At 35.0% G+C, this 19,151-nt stretch overlaps 1 protein-coding gene across 1 annotated transcript; it reads left to right on the forward strand.

Moving 5' to 3' along the window:
* Nucleotides 1-17,461: 17,461 nt before the first annotated feature.
* Nucleotides 17,462-18,914, forward strand: LOC149244132 (UDP-glycosyltransferase 91A1-like). Its single transcript, XM_089367927.1, has one exon. It carries the CDS (start codon nucleotides 17,462-17,464, stop codon nucleotides 18,884-18,886), a length of 1,425 nt encoding a protein of 474 aa, XP_089224053.1. The 3' UTR covers nucleotides 18,887-18,914.
* Nucleotides 18,915-19,151: the final 237 nt, after the last annotated feature.

A 19,151-nucleotide genomic window follows, 5' to 3' on the forward strand; every position in this document is an offset into this window, starting at 1 on the left:
GTGTTGAATGACAAACAATTTGAATAATGTAGTCAATTACAAATAGTCTTCATTGTGATAAATCTCAAACTATTTTCTTCTATTCTTCTTATTGTTACCCTTGTTAGTTTTTCCATATTTCATATCAATTATATGAAAAGTGCACTTGAAATCATAAAGCATTCAAATATTTAACTCAAGCAATTGTAACATCTTACCTTTCCTCTCTTGCTCTCCAATATTAATAGGTTGAATTACTATAACGCAAAAATCAATGCACAATGCCAATAATTTTTTGTTGTTGCACTAAAATCAATCACATTATTAATCCAATCACTTTAAAATTAATTTACCATCATACATCCACTTACATCAAATCAGAAATCAACATCTACACAGAAATAAATGTATCTAATGTAAGAAATCAAATAGGATTAGAAGAAAACATCTACACTGAAATCAATGCATCTAATGCATGCAATCAAATATGATTAGAAATCAACATCTACACTAAAATTAATCCATCTAGTGCAAGCAATCAAATATAATCAGAAATTAACATCTACATTGAAATCAATACATCTAGTGCAAGCAATCAAAATTAATTAGAAATCAACATCTACATTGAAATCAACACATCTAGTGCAAGCAATCAAATAGAATTAGAAAACATCTACACTGAAATCAATGCATCTAGTGAAAGAAATAAAAAATGATTAGAAATCAACATGTACACTAAAATCCATGCATCTAGTGCAAGTAATCAAATATCATTAGAAATCAACATCTACATTGAAAACAATGTGTCTAGAGCAAGAAATCAAATAGGATTATAATTTGCCATCTAAAATGAAATAAATGAATCTAATGCAAGCAATAAAATAGGATTATAAATAACCATCTTCACTAAAATCAACGCATCTAGTGCAAGCAATCAAATAGAATTAGAAAACATCTACTCTAGAATCAATGCATCTAGTGCAACCAATCAAATAGGATTAAAAATCAACATCTGCACTAAAACTAATGCATCTAGTGAAAGCAATCAAATAGGATTAGAAATCAATATGTATGCTAAAATCAATGAATCTAGTTCAATAAATACTCTTCCTTATCTCCCCCCTCCATCTTTATCTATATCTCCCTCCATCTCTCCTTCATTGTCTCTCTATCTCACTTCCAAACATACACACTCTATCCATCTCTACCTTGTCACTCCTTCTCTCTCTCTCTCTCCACTTTTCTCCCTCTATGTCATTCTTCTTCCCTCCCTATCTCCCCTTCCAACTCCATATCTTTGTCCCTTCCACCCTCCTCCTCTCTCTCCCTCTCACTGTCCTCCTCTCTCTCATCCTTCCTCTCTATCCCTTTCTCTGCCCCCATCTCTCTCTCTCTCTCTCTCTCTCTCTCTCTCTCTCCAACCCTGTCACTTTTTCCCTCCCTCTCCCCTTCTCTCTCTTGCACTCTCTCCCCCCTCCATCTTTGTGTCTCCCTCTCTCTCTCTTACCCTTCTCTCCCTCTCTCACTCCTCACCTTCTCTCTCTATTAATTCCTCCTCTCCCCTCTAATTTATTTTATCGCCTTTAATGCAAGCAATCAAATATGATTACAAATCACCATATACACTAAAATCAATTCATCTAGTGTAAGAGTTTGTCTTCCCTCTCTCCCCTCCATCTATATCTATATCTCTCTCCATCTCTCCTTCTTTGTCTCTCTATCTCAACTTCCCCCAAACACACACGCTCCCCCTCTACATATTTATCTATCTCCTCCTCTCTATATCTCTCACTTCTTCCCTTTCTTCACCTTCCACCAATATCTCTCTCTCCCTCTGTCTTTTTTTTTATCTTTCTATATCACCCTCAAAACATACACACTCTTTATCCATATATATCTACCCCTCCCTCTTCCTCTCCCTCACCCTCTCTCTTCCCCTTCTCTCCCCCCTTAATCTCTCTTACCTCCTGCTCTCATCTCTCCCTCCCTGTCCAACTCCCTTATCACTCCCTCTCACTCTCCCCACCTTTCTCTCTATGTGGATTTCTTCTTACCTCCCTCTCTATCTTCAATCTCCAACCCTCTCATTATCTCTCTCCTTCTCTCTCCTCTCGCACCCCCCCTTCTCTCTATCTCTCCTTATTTTTCTCTCTATCTCACCCCAAACATACACTCTCTCTCTCCATGTCTCCCTTGTCACTCCCCCCTCTCTCTCTTCGCCCTCCAACTGTATCATTCTCTCTCCTCTCCCAGCCCCCCTCTCTATCTCTCCTTCTTTATCTCTCTATCTCACCCCCAAAAATACACACACTCTCTCCATCTCTCTCGTGTCACTTCCTCTCTCTCTCTCTCTCTATGTCTTTCTTCTTCCCTCCCTTTCTCTCCTTTACAAAGACCAAATGACATGACTAGGAATTCATAATGGCCTTCATGAGTGCGGAAGGTAGCCTTGGGAATGTCTACGTCCTTCAAGTGTATTTAGTGATAGCCCGAGCAAAGATATAACTTGGTAAAGAATTAAGCACCACGCAGTTCATCAAGGAGATCATCAACAACCAAAATAGGAAATTTGTCTTTGACAGTGAACTTGTTGAAGGCCCAAAAGTATGGACACATGCGCCATTCTCCATCTTTCCTGAGCACCATGACCACTGGAGATGAATAAGGAAAGATGGTGGGATGAATAACACCAGCTTCAAGGAGTTCCCTGATGATTTTTTCAATTTCATTCTTTTGGACGAAAGTATATCGGTATGGGCACACATTAGGAGGTTGAGCCCCCGGAACGAAAGGGATGCTATGATCATGTTCACCCCAAGAGGGTGGAAGCTATTTAGGTTTGTTAAATACCCACTGGCGGCGGTCTAAGACCTATTGCATCTCACGATGAATATGAGGAGTAGTGGATTCAATGGTCTGGATGGAATTGAATTGGGCGACAATGTCGTGATGGCCCTTTTTCAAAATCTTCTCCATTCGATGTGAACTAATGATACTAGGAGCACCTGCCTGGAGTCCTCGTAATATATGAATGTGGTCGTTCTGCTTAAAGCTCATATATAACTCCTGAAAATCCATTGCGATCGGACCCAATGCACGCAACCATTCCTCACCCAACACAATGTCACAACCACTCATTTCAATAGTAAACATGTGGGTGTTTAGGTGGTAATCACCCATCTGAAGCTTAATATTTTCACAATGGCCTTCACATTTCATGGTCCCCCCATTAGCAATAAGGACTCAAAAATTATATATTTCCCTCACAAAGAAATGAACAACTTCTACAACTTGCTTATGGATTATGTTATGAGTGCTATCACTATCAATCAATACCATGACTAGTCGATGTTTAATAAATCCTCGAATTTTTAGAGTTTTAGGTGAAGAAATGTTAGCCAAAGCATGTAGTGATATAATGGGCTCATCGAGTGTGGCTGTGAGATCATTGTCGGTTTGGGTTTCACCAACTTCTCCCTTGGGCACCTCAAGTGATGGAGCTTCCTCATGTGAACTGTTATCAATAACATCAATTTGAAAGAATTTGGGTTCCTTGCATTTATGTCCAGGAGAGTACTTGTCATCACAATAGTAACACAGTCCTTGTTTTCTTCTTTTGTCCATTTCTACTGTGACACCTTTTAAACTTTAAGTGTTTGGGTGGGAACTTGAGCCAGGATGGGATTCACCTTGGTGACAAAATTTTGACGATTGGACAAGGCAGTTAAGGTTATTTCCACTTCTAAGGCCTTTTACAGGTGTCCATCCAAGTAGCTAGGTGGTGCATCTGGACATGGGCTTGGATGGCTTCTTTTAGGTCACTGATGAAACACTTTAAGTAGAAGTCATCTGCTAGACCGTTAGTTCTAATGGCCAATTTCTTAAAGGCTAGAATGTAGTCCTTTACTAAGCATGTTTGCCCAATTTTAGTGAGATGACCCAAAAAATTAGATTCTCAGTCAAAGCGATCACAGATGGATTTTCAGAACATGTGCCAAGTCAACTTCCATGGACAACATTTCTAATGCCACTACTATCATTTCCATCTCTCTTGGTCGTAATATAGGGCTCCCACATGTAGTTTATTTTGATCTTCTGAGATGTCATTAAGGGAGAAATATTTTTCCATTTGTGCTACCCATACTGCAGGGTTAGAGCCATCAAATTTGTACATGTCCAACTTTGGTGTCCTGTGGTGGGAAGAGCGGTGATTTCCATGGAAGTAAATGTGATGGTTGGATTCTCCTTCTATGTGTGCATCAACACTAGGCTACTCCATATGAGGTGAGATTAGAAGGGATGATATACGTGAGAGATCTTTGAGAACCGTGCTATTGAATGTTTCGAATTTTGCTTCAAGGTTGTTGATCCTCTCGAGTTCCTTTTCCGCAACCATAACTTAAGATCTGGTACCCTATATATACCAATCCGAGACAAAAGTTTTTGAGCTTACTTAGGAGTAGTTTTCTTGGAAAGAGGGCAAGCTCGTGATTCTAATGACGTGGATCACTTGAGGTTGTGCCGGAAAAAATTTGGGACCGCCAAAAAAAATTGGGGCTTACAAATGAATGGTAGCACTGCGACCAGTTTTTCATCCTCAATATTATGGGCTAATTCTCTTGTAGATGCCCAGGAATGATCTCTAACTCATTTTTTTATTACTCTGAAAGGATTTTTACACCTCGCTAATTAATACTGCAGTGGTCGAATTCCAGAAAACTTAATCTTGCCCAATGTCATGCGAAAATCGGGCATGTGCGATAATAGAAGTGAGCCTCACTTCACAAAGAGCCTGATCGATGTTGTGAAAAACCCAACTACTAAATGTGAGTTGCATGGCGGTGGCAGAAACCCAACTGTTGGATCTGATTTGTACGACGTGGCAAAACCCCAACTGTTGGAGATGATTTTCACTATGGCGGCAGAACCCCAACTACTGAATCTAATCTCGAAGATAAGATACAAGGAGATCTTCAGCTAGCAGAGGGAACTATGGTCACAAAGGAGTGTGAGGTGCTACAGATCACAATATACAAAAGGGTCCAACAATAGTACTCAACCCAATATTTCAGGGCACTAACTAAGGAGGATCGACCGTACCCTTAATCCTACTACCGGACTACCCTATCGTATGCACAAGTAATATCCCCAAGTGTTGTTCTCAGTGTACGGTAGTAGCAAGACAGCTGAAAACTTATCTAAGTCTAGGTTTCAGGTGAGCCTAGGGGGCTTTTGATATACCCAAGGGTACGTGGAAGTGCATTCCATGCACAATTCTATCTAATGCACTACTACTCGAAGGGGTACCCATAGGGGTTACAAGGGAGTCCAACAATTGTGACCACCTCTTGTCGTTCCTGTGTGCATGCCTCCCCAAATACGCAGGCTTATGCGCTCAATGATAGATCTCATGGTTTAAAGACATCAGAACACATCTCTAGCCTAAAAATATTCTACAAAAAATGGAGGTACAACCAACCCTAAAAAGTTCCCTGATACCATTTTTTATGCTCTTGACATGTGGGAAATACCATAATACCATAAATGCAAATAAATATAGCCCAGAACATAGAATGAAATGAGAAAAATTGCAAAATATTTTATTTTTCATAAATAGATTCAATGTTCACTTGCCTCTTCAAGGGGGCAACCTCCAGCAAAGCAGAGCTCAATTACAATAAGACTCGATGATATTTCCCTTACTATCTAAGACTATTTATAGCTAAATGACATCCAAAACCCTAACTACTAGTGGTCCCTTTCATAATACGGGTCAACCACTTTATTTATTAACTATGGCCCATTTACAATTAATTGTGGTCCCTTTTCTTTAATGTGAGTCAACCACTTACAATTATTAATGCGTGCTTTATTGATTCGCTAACTAGCTATGACTATGACATGACCCATTGGGCTTATTATATAAATAAAGGGGTTAGGTTTGGACCCTAATAGAATAAATAAATGTTGAGACAACATTCCTACTTGAGGGTATGGAAGAAGAAATTTATATGAAGCAACTATAAGGTTTTTCAATGAAGGGAACACAATCACTTGTATGTAGGATAAAAAGTCTCTATATGGGTTAAAGCAATGACTAAGGATGCATTATCAAAAATTTGAAAACTTGTATATTGGTACATGACTTTACAATGAACAAAGGGCATAATTGTGTGTATTTCAAATTAGTTGGCAATCATCTTATTTATTTTCTATTATAATTTTGCTTTGTTGTTGATTGAAAATGATAGGGAAATCATCAAGGAAGTGAAAACTTAGTTTCCTTCTATATTTTCCATGAAGCATATTGGTCCTACATATTTCATTTTGGATATGGAAATTAAAATAGATTGGGAAAACAAGAAAATATGGTTAAATTATAGGGGGTATGCTGAGACAGTATTGCATAGGTTTATTATGTAGGTATGTACACCAGTAAAGGCCCCTATTCCTTCTAAGACAAAAGAGGAGGCAACATATATGTTTTTTGTTCCACATGCTAATGTAGTTAGAAGTTTGATCTATTCAAATGACGTGTACTAGACAAGACATTGCACATGTAGTGGGATTATTAAGCAAGTATGTCAAAAGCATGGAGGGAAGTTTGATCTATTCAAATGACGTGTACTAGACAAGACATTGCACATGTAGTGGGATTATTAAGAAAGTATGTCAAAAACATGGAAGGGACATCAGATAGAAGTAAAGAGGGTATTTAGGTATTTTCTTGGCACTACTGGCTATGGATTGTGTTACCAAGGAAGACTGAGATTAGACAAAGTGTTGCACATACATGGCTTTGTTGATATAGACTGAGCTCAAGATTTAGATCGTAGATGATATACAAATGGGTATGTGTTAAACCTATTTGGAGGAGAAATTGGATGTGCAAGAGACAGTCTATAATGGCACTCTCAACTACAAAAGCTAAATACATAACAGCCACTTATACAACCAAAAAAATGTTATAGTTACAAAAGTTATGTTTAGATAACAATATTTTGTGATAATTAGAATACAATATTTTAGTAAAAAATCCAAAATAATAATAATAATAATAAATAAATAATCATCAATTGTAAAAAAATAAATTATAAAATACGTTTAAAAATATGAGTCAAATATATATTAAAAATTTATGAATTATAACTTCAAATTAATTCCACGTATAAAAGTATAAACTCCCGGACAAAGCTGGATTGCCATTTTTTTCACAAATATACATTATTGATAAATTAAAATTTTTGAATCATATGCCTTGTAAAAATTTGTATTTGGTCAAAATCATGCAAAATAGCGAAACCAACATACATCTCTTCCATACATAATAAGATCAGTACAACCACCTTCCTTAATAGCACAATGTTTTAATCTCTTATATCGTAACCCACCCTTACCTTATGTTGATGGTGACATTTTTTCTGTTTACAATGGTATATTATCAATGTGTTAAAATATAAATTATAACATAGTTGAACATGTTACCAACAAACATTTGGTAATAATCATATAGGAAAAATATTGTCGACGCATTTCAAATTAATTAGTGTGGTGGGGTGCATCTTCTTTTTATCTAAGGGATCAGTGACAAGATTGTGAAGATCCTAAGGAAGCACAAGGATCCCTTGACCTTTAGGCTCCTTTACACCATTCGGAGCTCCCCAAGATTTGTAAAAGACCCAATAGAACCGAAGGATATGAAAGGTGTTTATATTATCCCACGTTCTTATAGAACTCCCTACATTTGTGGGATTGGCCGCTGAATAAATCAAAGGATTCATGAGCACACAGTCGACATCAAACATGGGAGAACTCAGTCTTCCACTTTGGCAAAACATGCAGAAAAAAATAAACATCACAACTGCATTGAAGAGGTCTCGGTCATTGCTATGATTAGGCATTTCCATTACCACGAGGGCGAACTCAGCCTTCCGCTTTGGCAAAACATGCAGAAAAAAATAAACATCACCATTGCATTGAAGAGGCCACGAGTTTAGGAAAGCCATAATAATTACCACAAGTTTAGGGAGACCATAGAAATCAAAAAGAGACATAGTAATATTAATAGAGATGAAGGCTAGAAAATTAATAATTGTTGGGTTTCGGCCCTATCTTCTTAATATTTTTATTATTTATTTATTCTAACTAGTTATTTTATTATTATTATTATTTATTAGTTATTTAATTATTATTATTTTATTTTATTTATTTATTTTTATTATTCAAGTTTGACTTTTAGATAATAATGTCCTTAGTTGGATTTTTTTAGATATTCTTGGTTAACTTATTATTTTATTGTTTGTTGTTGAAAATTATAATAGTAATAATAATAATTAATTAATTAATATTGTTATTTGATTTGATTTTTATTTTTGTTAATATAATTTAAATTAATAAATAAATTTATTTTCTCTAACCGTCAATTTTAACATTCTAATATATTTTATTAATTAATTATATAAATTAGTTGTCTTTACATAGCGCTCTCTCTATTTAATCATATGCCATGATGATGAACCACACTAGTTAGTTTGAAATGCATTTTTATTTAATCATATGCCATGATCTTACTCTCCATGTTTTCATGACGAACCATACTAGTTAGTTTGAAATACATCGGAAAAAATTCTTCTATATGATTATTACAGAAAATTTCTCAATAACTCAAACATAGATCATAGAAACCTAAATTTATATTTTAACATTAGTCAAGATGGTGTAAAAGATTATCGTAAACTATATAACTTGAAGTACATCCAATGAAATTTGATTATTTTAATAATATTGAATATTTACTAAATATATTCACAAAGTTTGATTATCCTTTTCACAAATATAAACCTACATTTTTCATATGGCATGTTAAAAAGTAAGGATCATATCGCACATGTAAAAAAATTGCAATTTTCAAATTAGAAACATTTGAAAATAAAAAGAAAGTAAAATAATAATAAATAATAAAAATTTAATGTCATAAATATAATATCTATTAATCTGGTTTTATTTTTAAATTAATAGCAAGTACAAATAGCAGAACAATTTTTTAAATCAATATCAACTTTTTATCCCTATAATATGTCATTATGACATGTGATAAAATTTAAATCCTACTGCAACCAAAATATATTAAATAGTTGATAAATACTTATAAATACAGGCATTTCAAATTATCAAAATATTTAAATTAAATAAATAATATATTTTTTTAAAATTATTATTATTAATTATAAGATAATTAATATATAAAAGACATATACATTTAGAGATTTACACCATTTTATAATGAAAATATTTAATTTTGTAAATATGCTTTGTTATAATAACTATTTTAAAATAAGATATAATTGAAAGAGTAGAAATGACTTAATTATTTTTGAAATAAATCTCATTATTATGTCACTGCTGTTAAGCAATGATATTTAGTTTTTATGTTGCAGTATTGTACATAACAAATTTTTAATTTTTTGGGGGCGTTTACATAGTTAAAGTTTAGGTACAATTTTTCAATTTTTTTTAGGGTTTTACATAGTTAAACTTTAGGTTTTGCATTTTTCTAGACTAACTTTAGCCAACAACCACCACCAAAGCTCCAAATCCCAACACATAACATCAGTGACAGGGTAATGTACTAGTCATCACCTAAGAAAATAAAAAATCATTAACGACATGGTAGGACAAAGTGAGGTCTAACGCGGGCAAGTTAGGGATGGTGTCACATCCTTGTGCTAGTGGTGTCTTCCAACCAACATATAGGCAGGTGCAGCACCGCCAAAATTTTTCTTTTCACCAATACTTGAGTTCACATACTATGCCTATCCAACACTTAACCAATTTTTCACTAAGTGTGTATCATGAAACGGAAATCATTCATTTATATTCCATCAATTAATCTTTCATATGTAGCAGAAATAAATATAACAACAATGTATACACATATCATACGTGGGAGGGGTAGCTCCCAAACATAAGTCTGCCCAATAAAATAATTCGGTAAAATGCTAATTTACAAAACTTTATAATTTTTACAACCTTTGTATAGCTCGTGCTCATTTTCCCTAAATGCTGCCTTCATGAAGCCCTGCCCATGGCCTGTGTTCACTCGCACACTTCTTTCGTTACTCTGCCCAAATGTCAACATTGTCATGCATATCCTGCGCATTTGTTTCCCACTCGTTCATCCCATCGAACTGTCACCCAATCTCTTGTTGAGTTATATCATCTCGAGGCCCTTCCACCGAAACCACTATAACACCAATCATCTTCACAGCCTGACTGTGCACCTTGAATGACCTGTTGTAGTGGTTTGCATGTTTACTCTACCCATGAAACTGTTGTGCCCGTCAGTTGCGTGATGCCCAACCACCCAAATGATCTTACCTAGATTATCGTTCAACCCGCCTGTTGTGTTGTGCTATACTACAATTTTTTGGCCTTGCGCTAAGTCAAACTGCAACTCGTTCGAATGTTGTGGAAACCCCAAACTTCCTATGCCAAAACTTGCCATAGTCCTTGGGCCAATTGCCTCGCCCTACCCGCTCATTTGCGTCCTTGTTCACTGTCGAGCTCGCACATTTTTTTTTTGTATTCTTGTTTTTCGATTAATGTTCTCCATATGGCCTCCCATATATATATTCCTCTGTGGGATGGCCACTACACCTCAACCAACGCGTTCTTTGGTTTTCCCATGGGTCAGCTTGCCCATGTAATATGTAGTCAACCTATTCCACCTTGTGATGCTCTCGCTCAACCAAGGCGTCATTTGGGTTGGCCATGGATTGGCTTGCCCATGCTGACCACCAACTCGCCCAATCGTTTAATACTCAATTCACCCATCGCTACTCGCTACTCGCTACAGCTCTTCGCTAATCTCATACCTTTGAAGCTAGGAACTACGGATGGAGGGATGTTCTTCATATGAAAATTGACATTAGTTTCTTGAATGCGAAATCCAAAAGGATCTTCCTCATTGTCATCATCTCCATCCATGTCTTCAACATCTTTTTTCACCTCTTCTTCTACCTGCAAAGATAAGAATTCATGATGTGGCTCTTACTGCGCCACGTGATATGGAGGGATGTTCTTCATATGAACATTGACATTAGTTTCTTGAATGGGAAATCCAAAAGGATCTTCCTCATTGTCATCATCTCCATCCATGTCTTCAACCTCTTTTTTCACCTCTTCTTCTACCTACAAAAATAAGAATTCATGATGTGGAAGATGATGTGGCTCTTACTACACCACGTGACATGGAGGGATGTTCTTCATATGAACATTGACACTAGTTTCTTGAATGGGAAGTCCAAAAGGATCTTCTTCATCATTATCATCTTCATCCATGTCCTCAACCTCTTTTTTCACCTCTTCTTCTGCTTACAAAAATAAGAATTCAGGATGTGGAAGATGATGTGGCTCTTACTACACCACGTGATATAGTGGGGGTGGTAGGTGATTGAAGTTTTTTTTTATGAATCTACTTCTAGGATGTACTAAAATGAAATTAGTATTATGCAAATAAATGGATGCAACTAAGAATGAGATGTAATTGAAGTCTAACACCTATGTATACTCCCCCAGCAAGCGCACCAAAATGTTGGGTAATTTAATTGATTGTTGAATTACTTGCATTTATAGGTCAATCCGGGTACGTGAGCTTGCGAAGTACACTACACCGTATGTTCTAGGAGATTAGCTTTAAATATTTATGCATAACTTAAATGAATAGGAAACTTCAAAAGGAAATTTGATTCTTTAATATAAACTATGAAAGTGCTAAGTTTTTAGAAGGGAAATTAATGCTAAACTAGAAAAAAAAACATAAAGATTATTAATCTAAAAGCATAAGAGTTTTCCAATGAAAGCATGGAGATTTTTTTCTAAAAGTTACAAACTTTAATCTATAGAATCATGAACATTTTAATCTAAGAAAGCATAAGAATTTAATCTATAGAAGGCATGAGTTGTTAATCTATGATAAGCATAAACAACTCATCTATGTAAAACAAACCATTCATGAGAATATGAAAGAAATGGAAAGCATCTATACTATTCTCATAGATCTCTATGGGGGCCTCCTAAGGATTGGAAGGTTTTAAAAACTCATATCAAGGGAAGAGATTTAAATCACTACTTGCACTCAGAGCTATGCCATATTAAAAAACATTACATTCAATGAAAAAAATAGAGTTCTTCTCCTTCAATAAGCAACAACAATTACAAATTAAGATCATCCTTGACATCTCTGATCATCCTTGACATATTTGATCATCCCTGACATCTCTGACCATCATCCCTACTCTCATCAAAGAGACTACAATTTATAGAATTTTGAGACAATTAATAAACTCAAAATTTTCTTGCTTGAGTTTTGGTCATGAGATCAAATCAAATAAAATTTCATGGACTTTTGGATCAAATATTAGCCCATATCTTATCAAACTTATCTCTATGCCACGAATTATCTAAAGAACAGCTCGTTCAAGCCTTTTTGTTGATTATGCATTAAATGAAATATTGAAAAACTGTAAATCCACGTAATCTACAAAATAAGGCTCCAAAGAACTTCGAAAATATATCAAATGGAAAAGAATTTGAGAAACCTACTCATTGACAACCTAGTTGGGTCTGTGATGAACAAAACACATGTTTTTATTTTCCAAAATTCACTTTCATTTGATTAGAATACGCATTTGAAATTGACTGGTAAAAATTGCTATGCCTTTCCCTTGATTTGATGTTGGAGGTCCACACATGCGAGCTAGGTGAAATTTGACCAGTACAAATCCAAATTGGAGCTTCTAGAAACCAATTCCAAGTGTCACATTTCCTTCTATACTGGTGTAACTACCTCAACCATGGAGATAGCTACATAAACTTGACAAAACTGCAGCAACTTGAACTCGCTAAACTGTCATTAGTAAAACCATGCAAAATTCTTCTTAATTCATTAAAAATAATGGAAATAATAATAATAAACCATGTAAACATGTATGCAGGAATTTGGTGCATTTATGAAAAAATATGGTTTAAAATGATGACAATGGGTGAAAAGAACAACTTAAGATCCTTGGTGGGTTATCACCAGGAAACCATATTAATGTTATAAAACTAGAATTCAGTCACTAATTAAAACCCTAGAACATTTGGTGTCTGCATAGCTCTAAAAAAAATTGCAAAGTATCGAATTGGAACTTGAAAAACCGAGAAGGGTTGGCTTGTGAGTATCAGGAATTGACTTGCAACTTCAAACTCCAAGGTACTTGCTCCAAATTGGTAAACCATCTTCCCATGATAAGGAGAAACTTTACCTGCAGAGACAATACATAACAAGGGAATTTTAGTATAAAGTTGTAAGGAAGCAAGACATAGGGTTTCCTGGAATGGCTAAATTTGATAGTGTTTCCTTACCTGTAGTATCAGTCATTAAGAAATTTAGATTCTTGTATATTGTTCAGGAGATGCAATAGTTAGGAAGTGGATTTAAAAGATAAATTGCGAACGACGAAATAAGGAATCTTTCGTTATCGGTTAGCTGGTGATTTTATTAACTTTCGGTCAGAGTAGAGTGAAGCAATGTCACAATAGAGGTACCCTTTCTCCTTGACTTGTAAACAAACATATATCGTCACTAAAATCCAAATAAAATCTTATTAAATCTCGCTTATCAAGTCTGCTATAAATGAAAAAATAAAATATTGCATGTTGTCTTTGTGTTGCAACCAATATGCCTTTCCAAATCCGAATTAATGTTTGAGTCCTCAGCAAAGCCGTGCCTAGCAGAGCAGGGAACAAAAATGAATCGCCAGAGGGTGCGGGATAGTTACCCCAACTATTTCCCAACTCTTAGCGACTATTGAATCAAGCCCAACATTCAAGGGTGGATTCACTGCCAAATGTCCTTGGCAAAGGTTTACAATTACTCTCAGAACAATCCAGAACCCACCCTTACACAAGATCAAGTTAATGCAAGTTGCGGACAAGCGGCATCTCACAATGAATGGGATTTCAAATATATATATAACAATGTGTAAGTTTTACATTAACCCTAAGGCCTAAGTTTAACATTTAATTTGTAAAGTTATAATATCATTTGCACAAGGTATAACCCTCCACCACCTAAATTTACCGTAACCATAACTCAGACATAACATACCACAACTGGTAATGTCTACAAAATAAATATAACATTAATGAAAAAGAGGTTAATCTTAAGTTAAATAATGAATTTTTTTTTTCTACTGAACAGACGTGTTATATTTTTTTTAAAATAAGAAATAGAATATTTATAACTTTAAATTTTATTTGACACATCTTATGATTTTTTTTGTAAAGTGTAAACTATAAAATTCAAGGTTCAAATATTTGTAACTTAAATCAACAATTTTTTTTTTTAATTGAATATATAAAATAAATTTAAATCATACTAATATTATAATATTTTTATAATAGAACAACGACATTGAACCAAAGTCTTATTTAAGTGAAACTAAACAATGTCCAATACATTCTCAATTTCCCCATATAATAACAGTAGGAAAAAATTCTAAAATATAATTTTTAAAAATAAATTTAAATTATACTAATGTTATAAAAAAATTTATTTATTTTTAAATAAATTTAAATTATAATGATATTATAACAATTTTATAATAGAATAATATAGTAGTTAAAAGTCTTATATGAGTTAAAAATAAATTTAAATTATACTAATATTATAACAAAATTTATTTATTTTAAATAGATTTAAATTATACTAATATTATAACAATTTTATAATAGAATAATGATAGTAGTTAAAAGTCCTATTTGAGTTAGATCAGAGAAACATAAAACAATTCTCAATATTCTCAATCTCCACATTTTATTATGGTTGAAAAAGATTTTTCAATAAATTAAAAAATTATATTTGTGCTAAGTAGCTCCCCACCCACTACTTTCTTAGGGACCACTTTCTTAGGCATTTGAAATTATTCCAATTCTAATAAGTTCCTCCATGATAAGTTCATCATTATAAGTTCCTCCATGATAAGTTCATCATTATTACTTATAACATTCATTTATAGGTATTTTCCTACGTCTTCACTACTGTACAAATAAATTCCATCTTCACTACTATACAAATAAATTCCATCCATTCCAATGTTAAGATTTCCCTCAACATGTTCGAAGATCAAAATCTACACTCCAATTTTCTTCTCACGATGGGAGAATGTGGGCTACAAGTTGTGAATGCTAACTCTTCAATTAATAACAAATTTTTCGATACCATATATAACAAGGTATTTTCCTATAATTCTAGCAACAACTTACTTCTCTGACTTCTTTACCAGTATCTAAACATACGTGTATTTGTACATTGCCAAAGGTGTCTCGCAGTGGCAAATCTAATGTGAACAACCTCTATCATAAGTTTGGGTATTTGATAATGGATCATGAAGGCGACTTACGGGCCCTTGACTCTTGAGAGGAATATGTCACATATGAGGAGTAGAAGGTTTGACCAGCTTATGCCACAAATTTCCACGCTATCAATTATGTGTACACTATATATTTAGTGGCTAAAGTGTGGTTTCGATGTTAATGATCTAAAGGAGTGCTCTATGCAAGATTGTTTTATTTTTCAAATACAAATGTATAAAAGATTGCTTTTAATTTGGGTTGTCCTAGGTTTTGGTAGGATTAGTGTAGAATTAGTTAAAGTAGCATGAATGAATTTGTGCTCTAAAATTAGTTGGCAATCATTCAATAACAAATTTTCAAATTGCAAGATGGTCTTATTAGTTTTTTTTCTTTAAAGATCAGTATTGATCTATTATAATCACAAATCTAGGAAGTGTTTAAAGTGATATAATTTCTTTTTGTGTAAATTTTTTTTAAATGCAAAATTTGAGAAAACATGTTTGCATCTCAAAGATAAAATTGACATAAAAATATAGCCCAAATATAAAATAATAACATTACTTGAAATGCTTAAATATTATTGATAATTGACATATGTGCTTCATATGAGCTTATAGGTGTTTATCAACCACATTTATTATTGTGGTTGTGCTAGTTTTATAAAAGAAAAACAACATTTAATAAAAGTGTTATTTTAGTTATACTAGACAAACTTAAAACAATATCAAATAAATTCCCAATCTCCACATATAATTGTAGTTGAAAAATATTTAAAATTTTGTTTTGAAAAATAAATTTAAATCATACTAATATTATAATAATTTTCTAATAAAATGATAAAAACATTATTATATTGATAAGAAAGAAAAAGAAAGGACTGCTTGTAAATTATAAGAACATTATTATGCTTGTAAATTATAAAAACTTTATTATATGATAAGATAGAGAAAGAAAGGATTTCTTGTTCTTAGTGAGACAAGGAAGGAAAATAAGTATTGGCCCAGACACACTTAAATAAAGAAAACTCGAACTGAAAGAAAGGAAGAATGAAGATTGGAAAGAAGGAACTACGGCATCGGGCAAGGAACGAAGGATTCCGTTTCACTCTGAAATTTACCAGCTATAAGGCCAGGTTCATAGAGGGGAATTTGCCACCCAATAGGCCCGGTTTATTATGTAATTTGCCATTCCCATACGCAGGAAAAATATTTTAAATTTAATTTATAAAAGTAAATTTTAATCATATTAATATTAATATGAATATGAATATTATAATAAAATTAAGATATTCAAAAAGAGTTCTGTTTTAATCCTGCTATACAATCTTAAATCAATATCCAATAAATTTTCAATTTCCACATTTAATATGCAATAAATTTCAATTTCCACATTTAATTATAGTTCCCAAAAAAACCTTGACATTGACATTGAGTATTGACATTTTCAATCTCCAAGTATTTTATAAAATACTGCTATTTGATAAGAATCTTATATTAACTACACTAGGCTATACAATCTAAAAACAATATCCAATAAATTTTCAATCTCCATATAATTTTAATTATAGTTCCCAAAATTACCTCGACATTGAATATTGACATTTTCAATCTACAAATATTTTTTAATAAAGTACTTCTATTTTATAAGAGTCGTATATTAACTACACTAGATGAGCTAAAACAATATCCAATAAACTTATAAATAAAGTACTGCTATTTTATAAGAGTCCTATATTAACTACACTAGATGAGCTAAAACAATATCCAATAAACTTATAATCTCTACACGTGATTCTAGCTGAAAAAACCTTAAAATCTAATTTATAAAAATAATTTTAACTAATATTAATATCAAAATAGAATAATTACATTTTATAATATTAATATGACAATAGAATAATTACATTTGATAAGAGTATTATTCGAGTCAGACCGAATAATTACATTTAATGAGAGCATTATTCTAGTGAGAAAGCATTTAATATGAGCATTATTATGCGAAAGCCATCCCCTTAAGACTTCGTTAGTTGTTTGATGAAGATGATATAGTCTTTTCCTCATAACCCTGAGATACTCCTTGTGATATGATGGATAGCCAGATAAGAAAGAAACGACTTCATTTTCTGCTGTTTCCATGGCTGGCGCAGGGCCACATTAATCCCTTTCTACAGCTCTCGAAGGCTCTTGCAACCCACGGCCACACAGTCTCCTTTCTCTCCACTCCCGTTAACATATCCAGAATCAGGCCTTCACTGCAACTTCAGGAGTGGCCGGGCCGGATCGATCTGCTGGAATTGCCATTACCGCCCACGGAGAGACTGACCCCGGGGGCGGAGTGCACGGCAGACATCCCTGTAGAAATGGCGTCTCCGCTCAAGCAAGCCCTAGACGGCCTGGAGAAGCCGTTCCGAAGCCTCTTCCAGCAGCTTTCGCCAGATTACGTCATTCATGACTTCGTGCAGTATTGGACGCAGAGCGTCGCTGCTGAGATGCACGTACCGTCCGTCTATTTCTCGGTGTATTCGCCGGCGACCTGCGGCAATGTCTTCCACCCATCCAGGTTTTCTAGCCAGAATTTGACCGCCGAGGAGCTGGCAACTCTGCCGCACGGATTTCCGTGTTCGGCGATCTCATTCAGGCTGTACGAAGCGCGGGATTTAATAGATATGCACAGAGGAATCGCTGGTCGTATTGCCCCAGTCAATCGCATGGCTAAATGCCTGCAAGGATGCGTGGCGGTGGCCGTGAAATCATGCTTTCAAGAGGAAGATAAGTATATTCGTTATTTCCAGGGCGCTATCGGAGTTCCCGTGCTCTCTGTCGGCCCGCTTATGCCCGCGTCTAAGCCCAGCCCGGACACCCGCGAGGGCTCCGATCTGCTGGATTGGCTGGACCGGCAGAGGCCATCATCTGTGGTGTTTGTGTCGTTTGGCAGCGAGACGTTTCTGTCGAGAGAACAAGCCCACGAACTAGCGCTGGGTTTGGAGGCGAGCGGGCTCCCGTTCCTCTGCTCGCTGCGTGCTCCGCAGTTCTCGGACAGCGCCCTGGAAGATTCCTGGGAGCTCCTTCCCGAAGGTTTCGAGACACGAACACAGGACCAGGGTCTGGTTGTCTGGGGTTGGGTGCCGCAGGTTCGGATCGTCTCTCACCCGTCGGTGGGTGCGTATCTGACCCACAGCGGGTGGAGCTCTGCCATGGAGGCGCTGAGCTTCGGAGTGCCGCTCGTACTCTTGCCAGTAAAACTTGATCAGAGCTTGAATGCCCGGCAAATAACGGCGGACCTGAAGTTGGGGATCGAGATTGAGAGGGAAGACGACGGTTCTTTTCTCAGCGAAAAGATTGTTACAGCACTGCGAATGGTAATGGCGGGAGAGGAGGGGAAGAAGTTGAGATCAAAAGTGGCGGAGGCCCGTGATATTTTAGTCGCGAATATTGCACGGCAGCAGGATTACATCCATGACTTCATTCAACAGCTTGAACAGATAGCAGTAGCGTGGAAGCAGATGTGAAAGGAGGACTTCAGATGGGTGACGCTGCGTAGGTTCCAATCGCTTTTAAGTTAAATTAGTTTGATTTTTTATTTGGAATCTATAATAATATAGCTTTAATGTTGACGTTTTATTTTTATTATAATAAGTGTGTTTATTATAATTTTATTATAACTTTAATGTTGATGTTTTATTTTTATTATAATAAGTGTGTTTATTCTTGAAACATGTTTTTTAATTATAATGATGTTTATTTTAGATCCGAGTTTTTGAGAATTTTAATTTA

Source organism: Pinus tabuliformis, chromosome 8 (genome assembly GCF_031772625.1).
Source record: "Pinus tabuliformis cultivar Carrire ecotype Pingquan chromosome 8, CPIR1, whole genome shotgun sequence".
NCBI lineage: Eukaryota > Viridiplantae > Streptophyta > Pinopsida > Pinales > Pinaceae > Pinus > Pinus tabuliformis.